We start from the raw sequence: 23,885 nt of genomic DNA on the forward strand, positions 1-23,885 counted from the left end.
CACAGTGTGTTTTCCTTCACAGATATCTACGGTGAAGTGCTGATTGAGACTGCTGCCAAGACAGTCCAGCCAGGCCAGAGTCTCTCCATCACCTGCAAGGTTTCATATTCAGTTACAAAATATGGTACAGCTTGGATCCGACAACCTGCAGGAAATCTTAGGGAGTATATTGGGTATATATGGATGGATGGGAATATATTACATTGACAAACTGAAAAATAAGTTCAGCATCTCCAGAGACACTTCTACTAACACAATAACAATTCAAGGACAAAATCTGCAAACTGAAGACACAGCTGTGTATTACAGCACAGGTGTACTCAATTTGGTGCAAACAGAAATCAACGGGAAAGCAATACACACGTAGACACACTAGGGGGAGACAAAGAGGCAGCTCAGTAATCCAGTGTAATAATAATAATAATCTTATTCCCCAGGGCTGAGGTGGCTCAGATGTGACACAAATGTTTTGTTAGTCCTCTAAAATAGCAATATAATATAATTGTAATAGGTTCTGGTAATTTTAAATGCAGATTTAAAAAAAATGCATTCTTTAAAGACTTTATTTTGAACCATTATTTATTGCTTCTTTGTACAGATTTAAACAAATGTTTAATTAGCAGATTTGGAAATAATACAGCATTTAAGGCACACTTCATTCTCGTAGTTTGAGTTCTGGCATGAATGTTTAACAGTGTCCATTGAGACAGTAACAGTATATTATATATATACAGTATATAATAAGACACATTAGAATGGTTTTTAGAAACTTGTGTGTTTGTTTGTGCATGGATCATGTAAATGAGCACTACTGAGCAAATTTTAAAGGGGTTTTCACTGGTGTATTTGGCTGAGCTTGAAGTAATCACAGTGGCCCACGGGAAGAGAAGATTTGGAATGTAAATAAAATAAAAAAAAATACATGTGTACTTTCATCTTTAAATTCAACAGATGGTGCTGTAATTTTTTTAATACGCACTTATGAATGTGCAATTGAAATCTAATTAACAAACGTGATCTCACACCTTCATTCTGCAGACTTCATAGTAACACGTAAAAATTTTAGTTTATTCCAAAATTCAAAACATTTTTGCTTTGTTATTGTGATTTGGATAATATCGCTGTTGGTAAAAACTTTTTAACAAGGCTAGAAATGCAGAATTTCAGGGAATTCACAAATTCATTTTTACTATACCTATTTATTATTTGACTTATTTGACTGGTGTGTGATTTGGCTTTTTGGGGGGTATTCCACAAAACAAAGTTACTGGCACAGCTAGTATACTGTATACTATAAAATAGCAGCAGTATCAAAAGTTGGACCCTCACCACACTCTCTCTCTCTCTCTCTCTCTAATGTGTAAAGTTGTAGTTTATGCTGCTGTAAAACCGCAAAGTAGTACCTTCTGAACACTTTCTGAAAAATTATTTTGAAAAGTTATGTCTTCGCTTTTGACTAGTACAATGCCCTGCCCCAGACTGCAAAGTAAACTCCTTAACAGAAAACCAAATCAACAATAACACGTGTTTAAATCTGTTTATGTGAAGTGCTGTACAGATATAACTGTGTAATGACACAACAGGCATTAACAACTTATTCACACATGGCCTTATGAGCTGTAAATATTCTCTCGGTATGAATTAGCAAACAATAGATTTTTATTACAGGAAGTGGACTAAAAACCTAAAGGACATATATACAATGATATAATAATACAAATAATCAACTTGGCTGTAGTAAAAGTCATTAAAATATTTTTTTCCTCGGATAAGGAGTGTCTCTATGCAAATGTCCTTCCCTGTGATATACAGTATATAAGCAATCAAGGCCAAGCACTTTTAATTTCAACACACACCATGATCTCTACATCCCTACTGCTGCTGCTGCTGGCAGCCACCGACTGTAAGGGTTTTAATTATATAATACACTTTTTCTTCCTCGATTTGCAACATTTACATGTGTATAATTTTATCTTCTTTTTTTTTTTTGAACAGTTGTTCACAGTGTTGAGCTGATCCAGACTAACTCCATGATAGTAACCCCTGGTCAGTCACTGACTCTGACCTGTAAAGTGTCTGGATATTCATTGACTGATAGCAGCTACTGTACACAGTGGATACGACAACCTACAGGAAAAACTCTGGAGTGGATCGGATGGATATGTAGTGATGGTGGCACTGGCTACAGTGAAAAACTGAAAAGCAGGGTCCAGATTTCCAGAGACACGTCCAGCAGCACAGTAACATTAACAGGACAGAACATGCAGATTGAAGACACAGCTGTGTATTACTGCGCTCGTCAACCACAGTGAGACAGAACAACAACATCACTGTACAAAAAACCCTGTACAGTGAAAGAGTGTACAGTCTCAGTATGGTCACTGACACTATGTCATAAATTGTGCATGATACTCCTAAGATTGAAATAACTGTCTTTATCTAGTAGGTGCTGTAATGTATACAGTAAAGTGATGTTTAATTATTTAATTAACCATTTGTTATTTAGTGTATTTATGGAAGCAATTTGAGATAGCAGAACCCAGAAAACTCCTCTGTCCTGATGATGTACAGTACATCTCTTTATAAAAATCTTCATTATATTACTGACCATACTGTACATTTTGTATTGTTAAATAAGAGCACATGTTCCAATCTGTTCTTATATTATGTGGAAAATACCCTCATACAAGTCCCTGACTAGTCCCTTAACTAAATAAAGGAATTAGAAAAAGTTCACTTAAAGTTATTGTTGTAAAACCACAAGACCTGGAAACAAAACTGTGTGATGTAAATTGCTCAGTGTTTTCACTGCATTACACCACAGCACAACTGAATTCACCAATCTGATTAGTCAGTGGTTTTGGTTGTAATTCAAATCACATTGTCAGGGGCGGACAGAGGTGGCTGGACGGAAATGAACCCAATAGCAGACACACAGTGATTAAATGATGGGAAATAATGTTTTTAACCTTTATTTTATAAACTGAGGCTTGGGTAGCAGGCACAGCAGGAGCAGGGGAGAGAAGCAGTGGCTGTGTGTGCTTGGTGACTGGGGAAGCCTTTAGTGACGTGAGAGGAGGCGGGGCTATGACGCGAGGGGATCTCCACAATCCCGGAAGTCGAACGCGGGGAATCCTCTCGGGCTCTTGCAAGCGATCTTTTCTTTTGCTGTCAGTCCGCTTAGCACGTATACGTTGGTGAATGGAGTGCAGTGGCTTGTCTTCTTCGGCGAAAGTGAAGATCGGCGCGCGCCGCGAGTGTCTTTTCTCCGCGAATACGGGAATGCTCGAATGCGGAAGTGCTCGCGAGCAAGGCGAGCAAGATGAAGTGGCGGCTGGAAGAGTCGCCCTTGTCCAGGCAGAGGTCGATATCCGAAAATCCAGCAGCGAGGGCGAACAAATCCAAAACGTGAGTGCAAATCCGAAATCCCGGGAACATGCGAGGTCATACACATTAATCAGTCCGATAACAGCAGAAGTACCAGGAGGGGCGTAGACGAGAGAGAAGTCCGAAAAACAGGCAGGGTCGATAACAGGCTAGATAACACTGAAAACTGCTTTACAAGATAGACGTGGGGCACACGAGTAAGATACTGCGGCACTGAATGGTTCTCTCAGCGTGCTTAAAAAGCCTAGAGATGATTGCATAATAGGTTTCAGGTGTGCTTGAGTGGCAGGTGACATTGAGAGGGGAAAAACCTGGAGTGGAGTTTAGAGTCTGGAGGTGCTGGGTTGATCTGGCTGGCGTGTGACAGTACCCCCCCTCCTACGGACGCCACCTGGCGTTCTGGCTGGTGCGTTGGGATGTTGTTGGTGGAAATTCTCAATGAGGGATGGATCCAAAATGAATCTTGACGGAATCCAGCTCCTCTCCTCTGGGCCATAGCCCTCCCAATCTACTAGATACTGGAGGCCCCTGCCTCGTCGTCGAGCCTTCAGCAGTCTTCGTACGGAGAACGCTTCGCCACCATCGATGACCTGGGGAGGAGGAGCTGGGCGGGTGGGTGGATTTAGCGGGCAGGAGACCAGAGGTTTGATCTGGGAGACGTGAAATGACAGGTTTATCCGACGCATAGTGGAGGGAAGACGGAGTCTGACGGTGCAGGGGTTGATGACTTTAATGATAGTAAATGGGCCGAGAAACCTGGGGGACAGTTTCCGAGAGATGGTCTTGAGGGGGATATGACGGGCAGACAGCATGACCCTTCGGCCTACTCGATAGGGCGGTGCCCTGGAACGATGTCGGTCGGCTTGTTGTTTGAAGGCCGAGACGGTGCGGCGGATCCTTGATCTGGCATTTAGCCAAGTTCTCCGGCATCCATGAATGAAGGCTTGTGCCGAAGGGACCGAGACCTCCTCCTCCAGAGAGGGAAACAGGGGAGGCTGGTACCCGAGAGAGCACTGAAAAGGCGACAGGCCGGTAGCTGACGTGGGCAGAGAATTGTGGGCGTATTCGATCCATGGGAGCATCCGGCTCCAGGACCGGGGCTCCTTGGATATCATACACCGGTGGGCTGTCTCCAGGTCCTGGTTGGCCCGTTCCGTCTGCCCGTTAGTCTGTGGATGATACCCCGAGGATAGACTGGGCGTGGCACTGATTAGTCTACAGAAGGCAGACCAGAACTGTGCTGCAAACTGGGGTCCACGGTCCGATACAATGTCCATCGGGAGTCCGTGAAGTCGGAAAACATGAATGATTAGTAGTTCCGCTGTCTCTTTGGCCGTGGGGAGACTAGATAGGGGAACGAAGTGAGCTGACTTGGAGAAGCGGTCCACGATAGTGAGGACGCAGGTGTAACCTTCGGACTCGGGAAGCCCGGTAACAAAATCAAGGGCTATGTGGGACCAGGGTCTGTGTGGAATTGGAAGCGGCCTAAGGTGGCCAGCAGGCGGCTTATTGCTGGTCTTGTTTCTTGCGCAGAGGTCACAGGCATTCACGAAGCGACGGATGTCATTTCTCATGGTGGGCCACCAGAAGCGTTGCTGGACAAGGGCTAGAGTGCGTGCCGCCCCAGGGTGGCAGGCCAGCCTTGAACCATGCCCCCATTCCAGGACACATGGTCGTTCTGCCTCTGGGACGAAGAGCCTGCCTGCTGGTGTCTCTGGGGGACCGGGTCCCTGGTTGAGCGCTGTCCTGACTCGTGACTCGACGTCTAGCAGTGCCGCCCCTACCAGGCATTGGGGGGGCAAAATGGAGGCATCGGATGCTTGATCTTGGACTGGTGAAAACTGGCGGGAGAGCGCGTCCGGTTTAGTATTCTTCGAGCCCGGGCGGTAGGACAGGGAGAAGTTAAAACGAGAAAAAAATAGGGACCACCTTGCTTGTCGGGAATTGAGGCGTTTGGCTGTCCTTATATATTCCAAGTTCTTGTGGTCCGTCCAGACCAGGAACGGGGCCTCGGTTCCCTCCAGCCAGTGTCTCCACTCCTCTAACGCCAATTTTACAGCCAGCAGCTCCCGATCCCCAATGCCGTAATTCCTTTCGGTGGGCGAGAGACGACGGGAGAAAAAACAGCAGGGGTGCAGCTTGTTGTCCGCGGGAGACCTTTGGGACAGCACCGCCCCTACTCCAGAGTCTGAGGCGTCCACCTCGACCACAAACTAAAGGGCAGGATCAGGTTGTTGGAGAATCGGAGCTGAAGTGAAGCGCATCTTCAGTTCCCGAAATGCCTCAGCTGCTTGTTTCGTCCAGGTAAACGGGCTCTTTACTGAGGTCATGGAGGTGAGTGGCATAGCTACAGAGCTATAGTCTTGGATAAACCGCCTGTAAAAATTGGCGAAGCCCAAGAAATTCTGAAGGTCCTTACGGGTGGTCGGAACGGGCCAGTCGGTAACAGCTTGCAACTTTGCGGGGTCCATCTGGATCTTTGACGGGGCAATAATGAAGCCTAGAAAAGAAACAGTGTTTCGCTGAAATTCACATTTTTCAGCCTTCACGAAGAGCTGGTTCTCAAGGAGCCTCTGAAGCACCTGGCGAACATGTCTTGTATGTTCCTCCATGGAGCGGAAGAAGATAAGAATGTCATCAAGATAGACAAAGGCAAATACATTAATAAAGTCCCTAAGGACATCGTTGACCAAGGCTTGGAAGACTGCCGGGGCATTGGCCAACCCGAAAGGCATTACAAGATATTCATAATGACCAGATGAGGTGTTGAAGGCGGTCTTCCACTCATCTCCCTCCCTGATTCTAACGAGGTGATAGGCACTGCGGAGGTCCAGCTTGGTAAAGACCTGGGCCCCCTGCAGAAGGTCAAAGGCTGTTGACATCAGGGTAGGGGATACCGGTTTTTAACGGTAATGTCGTTAAGCCCTCTATAGTCAATACAGGGGCGCAGGGACCCATCTTTTTTGGACACGAAGAAGAAGCCTGCCCCGGCGGGTGATGATGATGGTCGGATGATGCCGGCGGCTAATGATTCTGAGATGTACTTATCCATGGCCTCTCTTTCGTGTTGGGAGAGTGAGTAGAGACGTCCGCGTGGTGGAGTCGTGCCAGGGAGGAGGTCAATGGCACAGTCGTAGGGTCGGTGTGGTGGTAGAGAAGTCGCCCGGGATTTACTGAAGACCGTTCTGAGATCAGCGTAGTCACTTGGGACTGAGGAGAGGTCAGGAAACTCCTCAGGGGAGATTATTACTGGAGCGGGGCTGAGCGCAGACTTGAGACATGATGCTAGGCAGAGTGGGCTCCACCCAAGGACGGCGTTGTGCTGCCAGTCTATTTGTGAGTTATGGCGGATGAGCCAGGGGCGTCCAAGAACGAGCTGGGCTTGAGCTTTTGGCATGACAAGAAATGATACCTCCTCTGAGTGGTTCCCAGATGTCCTCAGGGTTACTGGGGCGGTCCGTTGGGTAATGGGGGGAAGAAGTGTCCCATCGAGAGCGCGGACTGACAGCGGCGGTGCCAGAGGGACGGTTGGCAAGTGCAGTTCCTCAACTTTTGATGCACTGATTAAATTCTGGTCTGAGCCGGAGTCGACGAGAGCGTGAAGAACATGGGAGCGATGATCCCAAAGGAGCATGACGGGAAGAAGTGAACGGTCCTTAGGCGACTGTCCTTGGCACGCCCCCTCCAGTGTGCCTAGGTTCACTGGGGGGGCCTTGCTTTTAATGGGCACTGGAGGCGTAGGTGTCCGAGTTGCCCACAGTAAAGACACGCCCCTGTCTGAACCCGACGTTGTCGCTCCTCCGGTGAGATCCTGGTTCGCCCAATCTGCATGGGTTCGGTCGGAGAGCCGTTGGAGGTGGTTTGAACAGGAGAATTATTGGTCCTGGGCTGGAGTTGGCCAGGGGCGCGGCGTCTTTGTCGGAGGCGTGCGTCTACTCGCCCTGCCAGATCCATTAGACCATTAATGTCTTCAGGGAGCTGCTGGGAGACTAACTGATCCTTGACAGACTCCGAAAGTCCATTTAAAAAGGTGTCGTACAAGGCCTGGGCGTCCCACTCAGTGGCAGCCGCCAAGGTTCGAAACTCAATGGCATAGTCGTAAGCAGACCTAGAACCCTGGCGAAGCTCCAGCAGTTGCCTCGCGGCCTCCCTTCCTGCGTAAGAACGATCAAAGACCCTCTTCATCTCCTCAGTGAAGGCACTGAAGGTGGCACAGCAAGGGCTGTTAGCATCCCAGACGGCGGTTCCCCACTCACGGGCTCTGTCTGTGAGGAGGGTGATGACATAGGCCACCTTAGAGCGTTCGGTGGAAAAAGTTGAGGGTTGGAGCTCCAGTGACAGAGAACACTGAGACAGGAAGGAACGACAGGTTCCGGGATCGCCATTGTATGGTTGTGGGTTGGGCAGGCGAGGTTCGTGCCGGGTCACGGGTGTTGAAGTAGAAGGAAGGGCAGAGCATACCTGTTGAAATTGAGTCGACAGCTGAGACAAGGCCTGGGAGATCTGCTGGAGACTTTGCTGTTGGGAATTGATCAAAAGTCCCTGCTGGGCGACAGTCTGACGCAGTCGGGCATCAGAGCGTGCGCTAGACCTGAGTTGAAGCCTGGCCTGAGAGCTAGGTCTGTGGCGAGAAGCGTCCGCTGGGTCCGTCATGGCCGCAGTATACTGTCAGGGGCGGACAGAGGTGGCTGGACGGAAATGAACCCAATAGCAGACACACAGTGATTAAATGATGGGAAATAATGTTTTTAACCTTCATTTTATAAACTAAGGCTTGGGTAGCAGGCACAGCAGGAGCAGGGGAGAGAAGCAGTGGCTGTGTGTGCTTGGTGACTGGGGAAGCCTTTAGTGACGTGAGAGGAGGCGGGGCTATGACGCGAGGGGATCTCCACAATCCCGGAAGTCGAACGCGGGGAATCCTCTCGGGCTCTTGCAAGCGATCTTTTCTTTTGCTGTCAGTCCGCTTAGCACGTATACGTTGGTGAATGGAGTGCAGTGGCTTGTCTTCTTCGGCGAAAGTGAAGATCGGCGCGCGCCGCGAGTGTCTTTTCTCCGCGAATACGGGAATGCTCGAATGCGGAAGTGCTCGCGAGCAAGGCGAGCAAGATGAAGTGGCGGCTGGAAGAGTCGCCCTTGTCCAGGCAGAGGTCGATATCCGAAAATCCAGCAGCGAGGGCGAACAAATCCAAAACGTGAGTGCAAATCCGAAATCCCGGGAACATGCGAGGTCATACACATTAATCAGTCCGATAACAGCAGAAGTACCAGGAGGGGCGTAGACGAGAGAGAAGTCCGAAAAACAGGCAGGGTCGATAACAGGCTAGATAACACTGAAAACTGCTTTACAAGATAGACGTGGGGCACACGAGTAAGATACTGCGGCACTAAATGGTTCTCTCAGCGTGCTTAAAAAGCCTAGAGATGATTGCATAATAGGTTTCAGGTGTGCTTGAGTGGCAGGTGACATTGAGAGGGGAAAAACCTGGAGTGGAGTTTAGAGTCTGGAGGTGCTGGGTTGATCTGGCTGGCGTGTGACACACATATTATTTATATACAGTAGTAACTTTCACAGCCACTTGTGCCATGGACACTTCACATAACCAGATTTAAGAATGTGTGTAATTGTTGATTATGGTGGAGTTTTATTTAGCATTATTCAAAATCTAGTCTCCAATGTCTTTGCTTTGTAACAGTCAGAAAAAAATCCGCAAATTAAAGTTCTGGTGCATTTAAAAGCCACACTTTTAAAATTGTTGTAATGCATTTTTTCACCACCCAGACAATTTCACCATTTTCCTTTATGATGGTGTTTCTCCTTACCTAGGAATCAGCAAGATGATATGAAACCTCTCAGTAAATGAACATAATGCCATGCTATAAAGATCTTAAATTGCCGTTCACCACAGACACACTAACACAAGGAGTTTTTACATTTTTATGTAACGATTTACACGATTGTTAAGGATTTTTATAAGCAAAGCTAACGCAGCTGTTGCCCTTCTATAGCTGTGGCGGATTCAAATAAAAATAAAATAATGAAATCAAATTCAAATAAACTTTGAATTTGATTTCATGCTGAATATTATACAGTATATGTTTAAAAATTGGAAATTTTTATACACCAATGTTTGTCTTTTATGTGGCAGGTATTCATGGTCAAAGTCTTGAGTCTCTCAAACCTGTTAATGAGCTGTACAAAATCTTCTCAAAATTGTGTTTAAAGAGAAAAATGCATTCAATTTATGTGCAACTTTCACAAGATCTGCAGGTGGCGATACAGCAAAACAAATATTAGACATTGAAGCTTGCTATTAAATTGACACAAATACAACATATTTCATCCACAGACATGGCTAAACACTGAGACTGGGACACTAAACACTGAGACTGTCAATTTATAGCAAATTCCCGCTGAGGACCAATGTAAAAATATACATACATATATAACATTTAGAGAACTATTGCTGCCTTTAATCAATGATTATTAAATACACACAGCATCAGAATATTTAAAATTAATAATTGCATGAAGCTATCACTTTTACCATTTCTGACACTGTAAAGTTCTCAGGGTGGAGGGCTTCACTCATTGCAGTTTTGCTAAAGCTTTTTTCTAAACTTCAAGTGAGGAAAAAAAAAACATGTTTATTTATTCAATGTCATTGAATTTATTTTTGTCCAGAGTTGCATTATTTTTTACCCTGATATCTTGTATCCATGAGGGGAGATTCAAACCACTCTTTAAAGTCTTCTCTAACACAACCAGTGGTGCATGTGGAAATGCTTGTACATTTAGTATTAAACATAGCTGTGATCTTCTATCATAAAGTTTTTACAATATAACTTCACCAAGCATTTAATTCAATTCAATTCAATTTTATTTGTATAGTGCTTTTAACAATTGTCATTGTCCCAAAGCAGCTTTACACAATCAAAAGAATTATTTAAGTTTGTATGGAATGTGAGTGTGTATGAATCAGAATGATCAGATAGTCCCTGGTGAGCAAGCCGAGAGCGACAGTGGCAAGGAAAAACTCCCTGAGATGGTAATAGGAAGAAACTTTGAGAGGAACCAGACTCAACAGGGAACCCATCCTCATTTGGGTGAAACAGAAAGCAGGAATTGATCTGCATTCATACTGTGTGTTAGTTGGCAGGCAGTTCAGCATAACAGTTGATGTTAATTGATGTTAATATGAAGTCCAGTTAGTTATTGAAAACTCAGGTAGACTTGTATGAAGTTCCAGTCCTGAACTATCGAACTGTCAAGTCCTCAGAGAAACAGCTGCCAACACCAGTCGAGGCCAGAACCGTCTTCTAGGTCGAGAGAACCATCCCCAGACACGTAGCGCATCCCAGAGAGACACACGGGGCATCCATGTGATTTAAGTGATCTCCAATCACACTCACTTATGATTTCATTGTGGGTTTTCATTCTTAATTGAATTCCAGTTATTTCAGCAATTTCTTTAGTTGTTTGCTTTGATAGATTCTTATTATTTGACATTTCTGAACCGAAGTATAGTCCTTATCACCATCAAGGGTTTATAGTTTAATTATCTTCAGGTTGGTAACAGTAACTTGAATTCACTGTACTGCCAAAGAGAACAGAACTACACAGAACTATGCTATACACTACACTATGCCTAGTAATTTGTGAACTGAAGTTTTTTTCTTTGTTTTCCTTTTTTTTCTTTTTCTTTCTTTCTTTTTTTTTACAATTTCTAAACATTCGATTTGCATGTGAATCCTCCCATCACCAACAGATATGCAAATACAGTACAAGCATCAAATCTGGATATCATTGTCTGTGATGTGCTGGTCTCTGTAGAGAGAGAGGATACCCCAGTCCAAACACCACACACCATGTTCTCTACATTGCTACTGCTTCTGTCGAGCTACACATGTCGTTCCTGGGCTGCCAATGATCCAGACTCCCTCTGCCCTCCGGACCTGTCTGAGCCGTCCTGGTGCCCCGCTTCTGGTTGGAGTTCTCGTCGCATGGATGCCCAGTTGTTCTTTGGGATGCGTCTGGTGTCTGTGGATGGTTTCACTCTACCATCAAGGCGGTTCTGGACTCGACAGATGTTGACAGCTGTTTCTTTGAGGACTTGACTTGGCTGCAGTTGCTCGATAGTTCAAGACTGGAATTTCCTACAAGTCTACCTGAGTCTCCAATAACTACCTGGACTCCATATTAACATCAATTAACATCAACTGTTATACTGAACTGACTGCCACCTAACACACAGTATAAATGCAGATCAATTCCTTCTCTCTGTTTCACCCAAGGGATGGCTTAAAACACAATTGGATGAGGACGGGTTCCCTGTTAGGTCTGGTTCCTCTCAAGGTTCTTCCTATTACCATCTCAGGGATTTCCTTGCCACTGTCACCCGTGTCTTGCTCACTAGAAACAATCTGCTCATTTTGATTCATGCACACTCACGTTTCATACAGACTTAAATAATTCCTTTGATTGTGTAAAGCTGCTTTGCGACAATGACATTTGTTGAAAGCGCTATACAAATAAAATTGAATTGAGTTGAAAAACTCTGACAAAGAGTGAAATAATCTCAATGCAACTAATGAACATCTCAGTCAAATTTATCTTTATTGGAATAAAAATTCAAGAGCTTTCATTATTGACGAAGGTACAAACTAGTCTTTATTACAGAATTGCATAAAAATAGCAGTATTTTAAGCATTTGAAAGTCATTTTAAATCATGGTATTCTCAAACCTTTATTAATTTTTAAATTTTACAGAATATTTAATGAACAGTTGAAATGAATAATTATTCAGTAAATTATTATTGAGCAATAATGCAGGATGGACCCAACAATGCAGTGGGTTTACCAGCTCACAGTCAAAAAACCTAAAATATAGAAGGAATTAGAAATCAGCAAAGAAAAAAAAAAGAGTCTCTCAACCAATTAAATACTACTACTGCAAATAATAATAATAATAATAATAATAATAATAATAATAATAATAATAAATGTTAAGTCAAGTTATTTGTAATAAAATTGATCAATATCAATCAATAAATAATTAATTAAACTATAGCAGCAGGAAAATTACAGGGTGGTGGTTACTTTCTCCTATTTATAAACACTGAGTGTGTCTAGAAGAATCTGACCAGAGATATAATGAAATGTACAGGTTGTTTACAGCTTTTTTACTACAATCACTTAATTAGGATATTTAATTTCATAGATAGGGGGCAGCATCTCACTTGTTTTGAATAAAACAATAAGCAAATTTATATTGTTATAAAAATCAGCAACTTGCTCACCCAAAGCTTATGTCATATTGTTTAATATGTTTATGCAATGTGGTATAGAGATATAACTTTGTATTGGCACACACACACACACACACACACACACACACACACACACCATGGCTTGCAGCCGTACACTAAAAGTCATTTACATTTAACATCTGCAGTAATACATTTTTGCTTCCTTACCCTAGATATTTTTATTTGAAATATTAAAATATTTTTCAGACTCTTAATTGACTCTAAAGTTTAAAGCTATCACTTTTAATTTTCTCAGATTGGAATGTTGTTAGAGCGCTGTCTTAAAGTCCATTAGTGAAGTTTTTTAAACTCATTAATTTTTTTTTCCACAAAGTTGCTAATGCATCATTATCGTTTCACATTATAATTATATCAGATTATATAATATGTTGGACAGTTTGTAACCCAATTCCAGTCATTTCATTAACTTCCTTAGAGGTTCACTTTGCCTAATGCAGGACTATAGAAATTAAAAGCTCCTTACTACATATTTTAGACTTAAAAGAAACTTTTTAAGGACTGCAGTAATTACTAATCCAAGATTCATGAGTATTTGCTTATTTACAGTTCAAAAAGTGACAATTTAAAAAGTAAACTTGGCAGTGCAACTATCTTTAGGCTGGTAACAGTAACTCCATATGATTGTAGCGCCAAATGGCCCATAACTACACTACGCTACACTACACTACACTACACTACACTACACTACGCTACGCTACACTACACTACACTACACTACACTACGCTACGCTACACTACACTACACTACGCTACAGCATGCCATGTGGTGTTAATAAGGCATAAAGAATTAAAAGATAAAAGGTATATGACATGCTCTAGCTGTAAGTCCTAGTTTTTCATTATCTTACCATAACATTTTAGTTGTAGTTGTGCATGTCTGTGTGTTCTTGTGTGTGTGTGTGTGTGTGTGTGTGTATGTGTGTGTGTGTTCATACTTCACAGTAAATTATCTGCACTTTTTTACAATTTCTAACTGTGCTTGTGAATCCTCGCATTACTAACAGATATGCAAATGCAAGCCTGTGGGTTGGATCTCACTCTATTTATAGGATTAAATATTCTCTGTTAAATGTGTAAAACAGAGGAGAACCCAGGACAAACAACACACACCATGTTCTCTACATCTCTACTGCTCCTGCTGGCAGCTGTTTCCTGTGAGTGTTTTATTTAAATTTATCAATTGATTACAATAATAATAAATGTGCAGCATATTGTATATTGTGTGAGATATTACAATGTGTTTTCCTCTACAGATGTCCACAGTTATGAACTGACTCAGCCTGCTGCCATGACAGTCCAGCCAGGCCAGAGTCTCTCCATCCCCTGTAAGACTTCATATTCAGTTGCAAGCTACTGGACAGCTTGGATCCGACAACCTGCAGGAAAAACTCTGGAGTGGATTGGACATATCAGTAATGGTGGGAGTGCATATTACAGCGACAAACTGAAAAATAAGTTCAGCATCTCCAGAGACACTTCTACTAACACAATAACAATTCAAGGACAAAATCTGCAAACTGAAGACACAGCTGTGTATTACTGCGCCAGAGAGTCACAGTGACACAGAACAGTGGATTCCCCTTACAAAAACTTTATGAGACATGAAATGACTCAAGTTGTCTTCCTGGTTTCTTACAGTTGCTCATTGAGAATCCAGAGTCAGTACAGGACAGAGTGACTGACTCCCCAGGTCTCTTCCCCACAGAAGCAGAGGAGGTCAGGGACAGTCCAGAAGAATCTGGAAAATAAGAATAAATTCAAATTTAAATTTTATTTGTCACATACACAGTCATACACAGTACGCTATGCAGTAAAATGCTTAGACAACTGCTCGTGACCTTAAAATAAAAGCCTAAGAATAAGAAATAAATATGAAAAATAAAATAACAGGTAAATTTAACTAGGAAGCATAAAATATAAAATTAAAGTTAAAATAAAATAACTGTACAACAAAATACACAATATAGAAAATATGTGAAGAAATATTGAACAAAAAGAAAACAGCTGTATAAAGTAGGTATGGATTTATGTCATTTTTGTGGAATGAAGTTAGAATAAATGGTAAAAAGGAAATGGTAATGTCCAGGGTTGTGCAATCCACATATTTAAAGTGTCTTGTGCAGTGCAAGTATGCTTAAAGAATGTAACTAGGTAATGTTATTTTATGTTGTAATGTTTATTAAGCCAGAATGGTTCATTTTCCTTTAGGCATCGCATGAAAATGTTGAAAATGTTATCCATAACAGAGATTACTGGAAACTAGACCAGGCAAAAATGTGCTATTTATACATGACTCTTTAAATAGGAAATGAGTGTCTATGGTCTCTATAGATGTAGAATATTCACAACCACAAGCTGCTCGGTGCACTGATATAATTGATGTTTATAAACTGTAACATTATACAAATTTTATTTTTTTAAATATTACTGTAGATTCTCCATAATAAATAGATAATCTATGGTTCAACACAACACAGGTTGCTGTTTTCTGTAACTGAGAGTCGTGATGCTGGATACAGTCATAACAGAACGTGAAACGGTAGATTACAAATAGCAACAGGTTATTTTCCTGTTTTACTTATTTCTTTATTTTAACACAGAAAAAGTAAATAAATGTTTAAAAGCATTTTAATGTTATGCACTGAGAGTATCAAATGTAAATTCAGTCTTTTATAAGTTTGTCTTTTTTTGCGTTTGATCTTTACCTTTTATGTTACTAATGTTGTTTAAAGAACAAAATACAGAAATTATGTAAACTAATTTTATAATTCATGAAGTTTGTCAGAAGATGTTAATTGATTTTCTATTATTTGCACCTCTTCTAATGAGTTTATTTTAACATTTTATTCTTTACAGTAAGTAGGACTTAAGCAGCATGGTGACTTAGAGGTTAGCACTATCTCTTGGAACCTTTAGGGTCCAGGTTTCCTCCCTCTGGGTCTGTGTGCATCTAGTTTACATGTTCTCCCCATGCATGGTGGGTTTCCTCTGGTTTCCTCCCTCAGTCCAAAGGTATGCAGATTAGACTAATAGTTTTTTCCCTATTCGCAAAATATATATATATATATTTTTGTGCTAAATTTTTCTGCTAAAAGATTTAAATGCTCATCAGGGTCATTGAATGTTTTAGACATTTTTCTAAGCATAGAGAGAAGTTATACGTTTCAGTAAAAGTCACAGTCTTTACTTAATCTAATACACTAATGATGAAAATGTAGGCTCAATTCATGACCACAGCATGTGTTTTTGTATTGACATCTAAGTGGAAGTATCAGTGTGTGTGTAGCGGGCGCAGTAATACACAGCTGTGTCTTCTGTCTGTAGATTCTGTCCTCTCAGAGTCACCGTGCTGCTGGAGCCGTCTTTAGAAATACTGAACTTGTTTTTTAGAGACTCTTTTTGACGAATTGTTCCACCTCCCCAAATGTGGTTTATCCATTCCAGAGTTTTCCCTGCAGGTTGTCGAATCCAAGCTGTGCCGTAGCTGTTATCAGTAACAGAGTATCCGGATACTTTACAGCTGAGGGTTAAAGATTCTCCTGGCTTTAACATCACTGAGGAGACCTGAGTGAGTTCTACTGCACATTCCACATCTGAAAACAAAGACACAATTTCAATCAAACATGTACAGTAGGTTATAGAGACAATCGTTTACTAGCATCTCTCTGAGTTCATTACTGAAGTGAGACTCACAGGATGAAGCTGCCAGCAGCAGCAAAAATAACAGGAACATTGTTTAACTAAAAGCAGTGCTGAATTCTCCAGAGCCCACAGTGACCGAGGATGATATTTCTCTATATGTAGCTGTAAATTGGTTGGGGCTGAGAGAGATTTTGCATATGAATTTGTATATTGTAATGCTGGTCCATTTAAAACACCTTACTGCTTTCTGTTTTTATTAAATGACACAATGGGAAGGTTTACAGTAATTAGCTTTGTTCATATTTAATAAAGACAGAACAATTATTCTAGAATTAGTTCTTTAAATGAGATTATTACCATACTGTATTTTTTAAGCAACACTACTATTAAAATTGTTGCTAGACTATACTTGTTCATTATTCATATGAGTTTCAAACTATACCAAACATAACCACAGATTAAATTTAATTTACCAAGTTACATATAAACTGTATGTAACAATTTTTAACTATGATTAAAAAAGATATGAATAATAAAATAAAATAATAGAGTATGTGTGTGAGAGAGAGAGAGAAAGAGAGAGAGAGAGAGAGAGAGAGAGAGAGAGAGAGAGAGAGAACTCAAGAGTGCTCCAGAAAGCTGTTGCATTTGCGAAGTATGGCTCTGTTCACTCCATTCCATTCTCCTTTAGGATTCTTAAACTATATTATAACCTTATGGGACCATGGGTGTATATGTCTTAATTGTACTATTCTTAGGTGACGTCATCAACTATGCAGATGAACCTGGTAGAGTTCAAGGTTGATGATGCTGTAAACTGAAAATATTTTTTAATCCATATGACACAGATCTATAGTCTTGTACAGATGCATAGTCTTACGGTTTGAATGAGAACGGGCAGATCAGAATTCATGTAACTTTTTGCCTCTGCATATGCGTAGAGCACTTGCTGACGTCAGGCCACATTCACAGCACTGGGGTTTCACAGCAGGGGTAGCAATAGCTGATAAAACAGTTGAAAAGAGGTGTCTGGCTTTCTTCCTTCTTCTGGACCTTAACAAATACAGCGGACTACCTGCTTGTCATCAGCCAGAGTAAAGGCCTGAGCATATTTTGCAAAAAATCGTTTGAAATGAGAGGTTTCACAAATCAGTGATGTATTTTAACCAAGATGGCACAAGCAAGTTAGACAAAAGTCACTTTTAATTATAAATATTACACTTCACGACATAAATCCGATCTGACTAGAAAGAGGAATTGAGCAATGTGGCTTGTAATGTAAAGTCAAGACAATATATCCAATTTTGACTTCAAAGGCAAAGGCTGTCCGTGTTTCATGTTGCGGGTTTGTCATGTGTGTATTTGAAAAATTGAGCACAGGATGGCAAGTTTTCCACATCTACAAAATGCATTATAATCTATGGACTGCTTTTTGTCACTGATTTCAGGGCCATTTTTAAGATGAATTATTTTTAATTAACATGTTTTTATCACATGTCAATGCCTCAGTGTAAATTGTCTTAAAATTTAGTTTATTTCCTATTTGATAGTGTTAACTACGGTATGTGAATGTCGTGATTCGTGAATATGTCAAAAACAACATATCTGAAACAAATTAAAATCTATATTTTCAAGTAAATATTTTAATATGAACATACTGTAAGAATCTTTCTCCGAGAAAATGACTTGAAAATGGCCCTGATAACCCCGATTTGTACATACAGTTTTCATGCGATTTGGCATGCTTTTTGTTTTTTTAAATTGCTGTTGGGTAACTTTATACCACTCTTTTTGCAAAAAAGCAAACAACTCAGATTTGCTTGATGGTTTGTGACCATCCATCTTCCTCTTGATGACATTTCATACATTTTCTGGAATTAATTTTTTTGGAGTAAAGAGCTGTATATACAGTACACCCACTCACAAAAGTAAGTACATCCCTCTAATTTAAGTTAACATTTTAGTTTACTTCTGAAAGGACACTCACTCACTCACTCATTATCTATACTGCTTAATTCTGTAATCAGGGTCACGGGGCCGTGGAGCCTATGCCAGGAGACTCAGGGCACGAGGCAGGGTACACCCTGGATAGGGTGCCAATCCATCGCAGAGCACACACACATACACACACTCACACACTACTGTAAATTTGGGAACTTTGGAGGTTTAAGGTGACAGCGCTAATCATTACACCACTGTGCCACCTTTCTAAAGGACAATAGAAATAAAACTTGGATATATTTTAGAGTAGTCAATGTTAGACAGTAGATTTACTGTCAAAATAGCTGGCAGCAAAAGTAAGTTCACCCGAAGTAAAAACAACTGTATATCTTTACTTATGCAAAGTCACAAGTCTTATTCATCATGTTCATGTCTTTCTCAGTAGCCGTATTGTATGTCTCCAGACCTGAACCCTATTAAGCACCTGTGAAGCATCCTCAAGCAGAAGGTGTCTAACATCCAGCAGAGCTGTAATATCATTATATAGGAGTGAAAGAATCTCAGCAGCAACATGTGTAGCTCTGGTGAATTCCATGCCCAGGAGGAATAAGATGGTAACAATCTAGGCATAGACAGGTTGTTTCCAAATCATGCCCAATCAACTGAAGTACAGGTCCAGGTAGACTCTAATCAAGTTGTAGAAACATCACCAGGATCATCAGTAGAAACAGGATGCACCTGAGCTTAATTTTGAGTGAAGGTTGTAAATATAAGGCTGAAAATATACAAAATATACAATGTGAACTCCTTTCACATTGCTATTATGGGGTATTGTTTGTAAACAATTTAGGGAAAATAATGAATTTAATCTATTTTGCAATAAGACTTTAACATAACAAAATGTGTGTCTTTCTAAAGTAATGTATTGCTCCAAACATTTGCACTCATTTGCTTAAAATACTGTATCTTCTGTTCTGATAATGATATAACAAAAATTAAAATTAAGTACTATTGTTACTCATGAGTTATATTCTTATTAATAATTAATGTAATTAAAAACATTATTATTTAATATGTATTTGTTTTTACTTAATTTTGCTTTCAATTTTAACAGGACAGCACATGAGAATGTGATTGTGTAAGTGGCTTAGACGTTAGAACTGTCACCTTGCACCTCTAGGGTTCAGGTTTGATTCCCAGCAAGATTCCATTCTCACCTCTGTGTGCATGTTTTGAGTTTGCATGTTCTCCCCGTGCATGGTGGGTTTACTTCGGGTGCCCCCGTTTCCTCCCACAGTCCAAATACATGCAGGTTAGTCTAATTGCCGTTTCCAAATTGCCCGTGGTAAGTGTATGTGTGTCTGCCCTGCGATGGATTGGCACCCTGTCCAGGGTGTACACTGCCTCATGCCCTAAGTCTCCTTGAATAGGCTCCAAGCCCCTACGACCCTAAATACAAGATAAAACGGTATAGTAGATGAGTGAGTGAGTGACTCCTTTTTACCACTATCTAAGTTTGTCCAGTGCACCATGCATACAGTATACAATGTCCAATGTACATATAATCTACAGAAGATTTTTTTAAATCTGCTTTAACATTTGAGCAGTAATGTAAAGTATTTTATTTATTTATTTTTTTACAGATCAAATAAAAAAGTTTACTTAAGGTTTTTTTTTTTTTTTTTGTAGCTTTGATGTGTGTGCAGGTGAAATACTGTGTACTTCTGTTGCAATAAGCTTCAAGGCCAGTGAGGGGCGCTCTTTCTCTATTCATTTAACATGTTGAGGTTCAAAGGACTGAGACAGTGTAATAATTATAAGAGCATGTTCTTCTTTAAAATAAAAAGAAATAAAGTCTAACTGAAACATTGTTACAAAGCTAAGAAATTACAGATCTATTATATCAGTGCTATTAAACCAGGCTGCTTAATCCTCATTGTTTGATGAATTAGTCAACTCTTATAGGTAACCCTTATATTTTATGAATTGTTGCATATTTTTTACATTAGCAGGAGATGTAATCAAACTTCCTATAAAATGTTAATGGTGCTCTGAAGAAGTGAGATTTTGGGACCAGGTTTCACTTAAACCATGTTCTCTACATTTCTTCTCCTGCTGTTAACAGCTGCATCAGGTAAAAATGTGGAGAATTTTGAGGATATACAGATATACGTGTGCATTTTCTTTTTTGACAGAATGAATCTGAATAATTTTATGGTTGTTGTTCACAGGTATTAAATGTATTGAACTGGTTCAGCCTGCAGTCATGGTGGTTAAGCCTGAAGAATCAGTTTCATTCCCATGTAAAATCACTGGATACTTACTGTAGCCACAAGTAGCTGTACTGATTGGATACGGCAGGGATCAGGACAAGCACTGGAATTGATTGGCTGGTACTGCAGCTCCAGTAATACCGACAGTATCGAGTCACCAAAGAATAAGGTCCATTTTTTAGTCAAGGCCTTCAGCAACACTGTGATGGTACATGGACAAAACTTTCAGACTGAGGACACAGCTGTGTATTATTGTGCTTATAAAACCACAGTGAACCAGATCAATAACATGCGTCGTAGGCCTTAGTACAATCTCAATATCAGAAGTAATTTATTTACTAAATAGGTATTCACTGACATCTGTTCATACATAATGTATATTATCACGTACATGCATTACAACACTAAACCATGGTGAAACAGATCAAGGACCATATATAAAAACACATAGTACAGAAGACTGTTACAGAAAGAAAAATCTTTACACTCTCTAGCCAAAAATAAGAAAATCTGGCATTACAGAAGTGTCAAATTACTGGCTTGCAGCAAGCAAATGGAACAATTACTAAAATTAGGTCATTAATTGTCCCACACATAATTATTTATCGGAAGGATCAGCTGCCAAGTTTGTGAAAGAAATGTGAGCAGAAAAAATGTCATGAATGATCAAGATCACCTTAATGGTTGGTGAAGTTTTGTTGTAAAAAAAAAAAATGAACATAACTGTAAAAGCATATTTGTCATGAGCCAGCACAACCAACCTGAGCGCACCTGCTACTAATCTGCAGAGGTGGAAAGTAATGAATTACATTTACTGTAATTGAGTAGTTTTTTTGTGTGTATTTCTACTTTTTAAAGTAGTTTTTAAAATCTGTAATTTTACTTCTACTTGAGAATTTTTTTTATTTGAAATATTGTAATTTACAATTATTGTAATTGTAAATTATATTCGCTACTGAGTAAAAAATAAATGATTGAAAATGATAAAATATTAAAAATATTATGCTTTGTATAACTGCTTCGTTGCGCTCGCGTGTGTGTATCATGTCCTGGTCGCGCGCCGCTCCAGACTCCACTCCAGGTTTTCTGACTGTCCCCACATGGGCATCTACCTGACCTTCCACACGGTCGCTTCCGCCCTGAGAGTGACGTCATCGACTCGCGCGACCATATATAAACCGGAGAGAGACGCGGGAAAGAGGAAAGAGACTGTGATTTTGGCGTTTTGATATGTGGTTGTGTATTCTGGTTTTGACTTTATGCCTCCCATTGACTTTGATTGTTGCTTTGTCCCTTTGGTTTGGTTGGTCTTTGTATATATTTGTAGATAATTTCACTGTATGTTTGTGCACTCACTAGTATTAGGGGTGTGGCTGCCATTTATTTTTAGGAAAAGGAAATTTGTTTACTGTTTTTGGTTTAGGGAGACCTGTATTTTTGTTTGTGTGTGTGTTTTTTTTTTTTTTTGCAGGTAATCTAGCTACTAAATATAAATACCATTTTGTTTATTATTTTGGCCTGGGTTCACCCTGAATCTGATCCTCTTCCTCCTGTTGTGTGTGTGTATTATTATTATTTTTTTAATATATAAAACCTCATTATTTATCTCAGTTAATGATTGGATCTAGTTCTTTCAGCCATAAACCACCATTTCCATAAAGTTTAAAATAGAACCCTGAACCATTCTTTTGCTGTATGGCCCAACCCTAGACTGGGACGTAACACCATATTTAAGTGACCACTTTGATTTTCAAGCACAAGAAAGACAACAGCTTTCCCATTGCGCAATGTGACGTCGTAGTGACATCTTTTCCATGTCATTTTTGGACATCCAATTTCCATCTTTTGTAAGATAGGAATAAGGTGGATAGGCTAGGCTACCAAGATTTTTTTTTATATAAAACATAATATATATCAATTTATATGTATTAATTTTTTTATTTAATACTGCCGTTTTTTTTTTCTGCCGGAAGGATCTTAGAGAACAAGTGAGCTTCCTTGCTGCCTAATGCAAATGGCTGGGTGTACTTTATTTACACACAGCACTGTATAGCATAAGCAACACATTCACCTGGGACCTACACCCAATTTAGCTTTAGCATGAACTTGAGCACATTTACAGGTCACACACACACCCACTAATACACAAAGTCACTAGCCCAAACAAACGCACAGAAACCCTCCCGCAATGCATGATGGTCGTCAGCTGCCGCCCCGCCTATGCCACAATACAATATAAAATAAAAATTAAATAACTTAATTTTAAGCTACTTTAAGTAAAATAAAAACTGTAATATATATATATATTTATATAGTCTACCAACTAAATAAATAGTCATACAGATAATAAATCTTGTTTTTTTATAAATAATCTGTATTTATATGTACACTCACCTAAAGAATTATTAGAAACACCATACTAATACGTTGTTTGACCCCCTTTCGCCTTCAGAACTGCCTTAATTCAACGTGGCATTGATTCAACAAGGTGCTAAAAGCATTCTTTATAAATGTTGGCCCATATTGATAGGATAGCATCTTGCAGTTGATGGAGATTTGTGGGATGCACATCCAGGGCACGAAGCTCCCGTTCCACCACATCCCAAAGATGCTTTATTGGCTTGAGATCTGGTTTTAGTACAGTGAACTCATTGTCATGTTCAAAAAACCAATTTAAAATGATTCAAGCTTTGTGAAATGGTGCATTATCGTGCTTGAAGTAGGATAGCCATCAGAGGATGGGTACATGGTGGCCATAAAGGGATGGACATGGTCAGAAACAATGCTCAGGTAGCCTGTGGCATTTAAACAATGCCCAATTGGCACTAAGGGGCCTAAAGTGTGCCAAGAAAACATCCCCCACACCAGTGGTTAAGGCATTAGACTACGGTTTAGAAGATCCCAGGTTCAAACCCCACAACCACCAAGTTGCCACTGTTGGGCCCTTGAGCAAGGCCCTTAACCCTCAACTGCTCAGATGTGTAATGAGATAAAAATGTAAGTCGCTTTGGATAAGAGCGTCTGACAAAATGCCCAAATGTAAATGTAAATTACACCACCACCACCAGCCTGCACAGTGGTAACAAGGCATGATGGATCCATGTTCTCATTCTGTTTACACCAAATTCTGACTCTACCATTTGAATGTCTCAACAGAAATCGAGACTCATCAGACCAGGCAACATTTTTCCAGTCTTCAACTGTCCAATTTTGGTGAGCTCGTGCAAATTGTAGCCTCTTTTTCCTATTTGTAGTGGAGATGAGTGGTACCCAGTAGAATCTTCTGCTGTTGTAGCCCATCTGCCTCAAGGTTGT

The 23,885-nt window shown here is 40.5% G+C and overlaps 3 gene segments (V, D, J or C); 2 read left to right on the plus strand and 1 right to left on the minus strand.

The window, feature by feature from the left end:
• The first annotated feature begins 1,856 nt into the window (after nucleotides 1–1,856).
• Nucleotides 1,857–2,312, plus strand: LOC128544301 (immunoglobulin heavy variable 1-3-like). The segment is given in 2 exon segments: nucleotides 1,857–1,903; nucleotides 1,996–2,312. Coding segments are annotated over 2 exon segments (363 nt in total).
• An 11,491-nt stretch (nucleotides 2,313–13,803) lies between these two features.
• LOC128544708 (Ig heavy chain V region 914-like) lies at nucleotides 13,804–14,971 on the plus strand. The segment is given in 2 exon segments: nucleotides 13,804–13,868; nucleotides 13,968–14,971. Coding segments are annotated over 2 exon segments (351 nt in total).
• A 1,001-nt stretch (nucleotides 14,972–15,972) lies between these two features.
• On the minus strand, nucleotides 15,973–16,505 carry LOC128544302 (immunoglobulin heavy variable 3-53-like). The segment is given in 2 exon segments: nucleotides 15,973–16,307; nucleotides 16,408–16,505. Coding segments are annotated over 2 exon segments (375 nt in total).
• Between the last annotated feature and the right edge of the window lie 7,380 nt (nucleotides 16,506–23,885).

This window comes from Clarias gariepinus, chromosome 16 (genome assembly GCF_024256425.1).
Source record: "Clarias gariepinus isolate MV-2021 ecotype Netherlands chromosome 16, CGAR_prim_01v2, whole genome shotgun sequence".
Lineage (NCBI taxonomy): Eukaryota > Metazoa > Chordata > Actinopteri > Siluriformes > Clariidae > Clarias > Clarias gariepinus.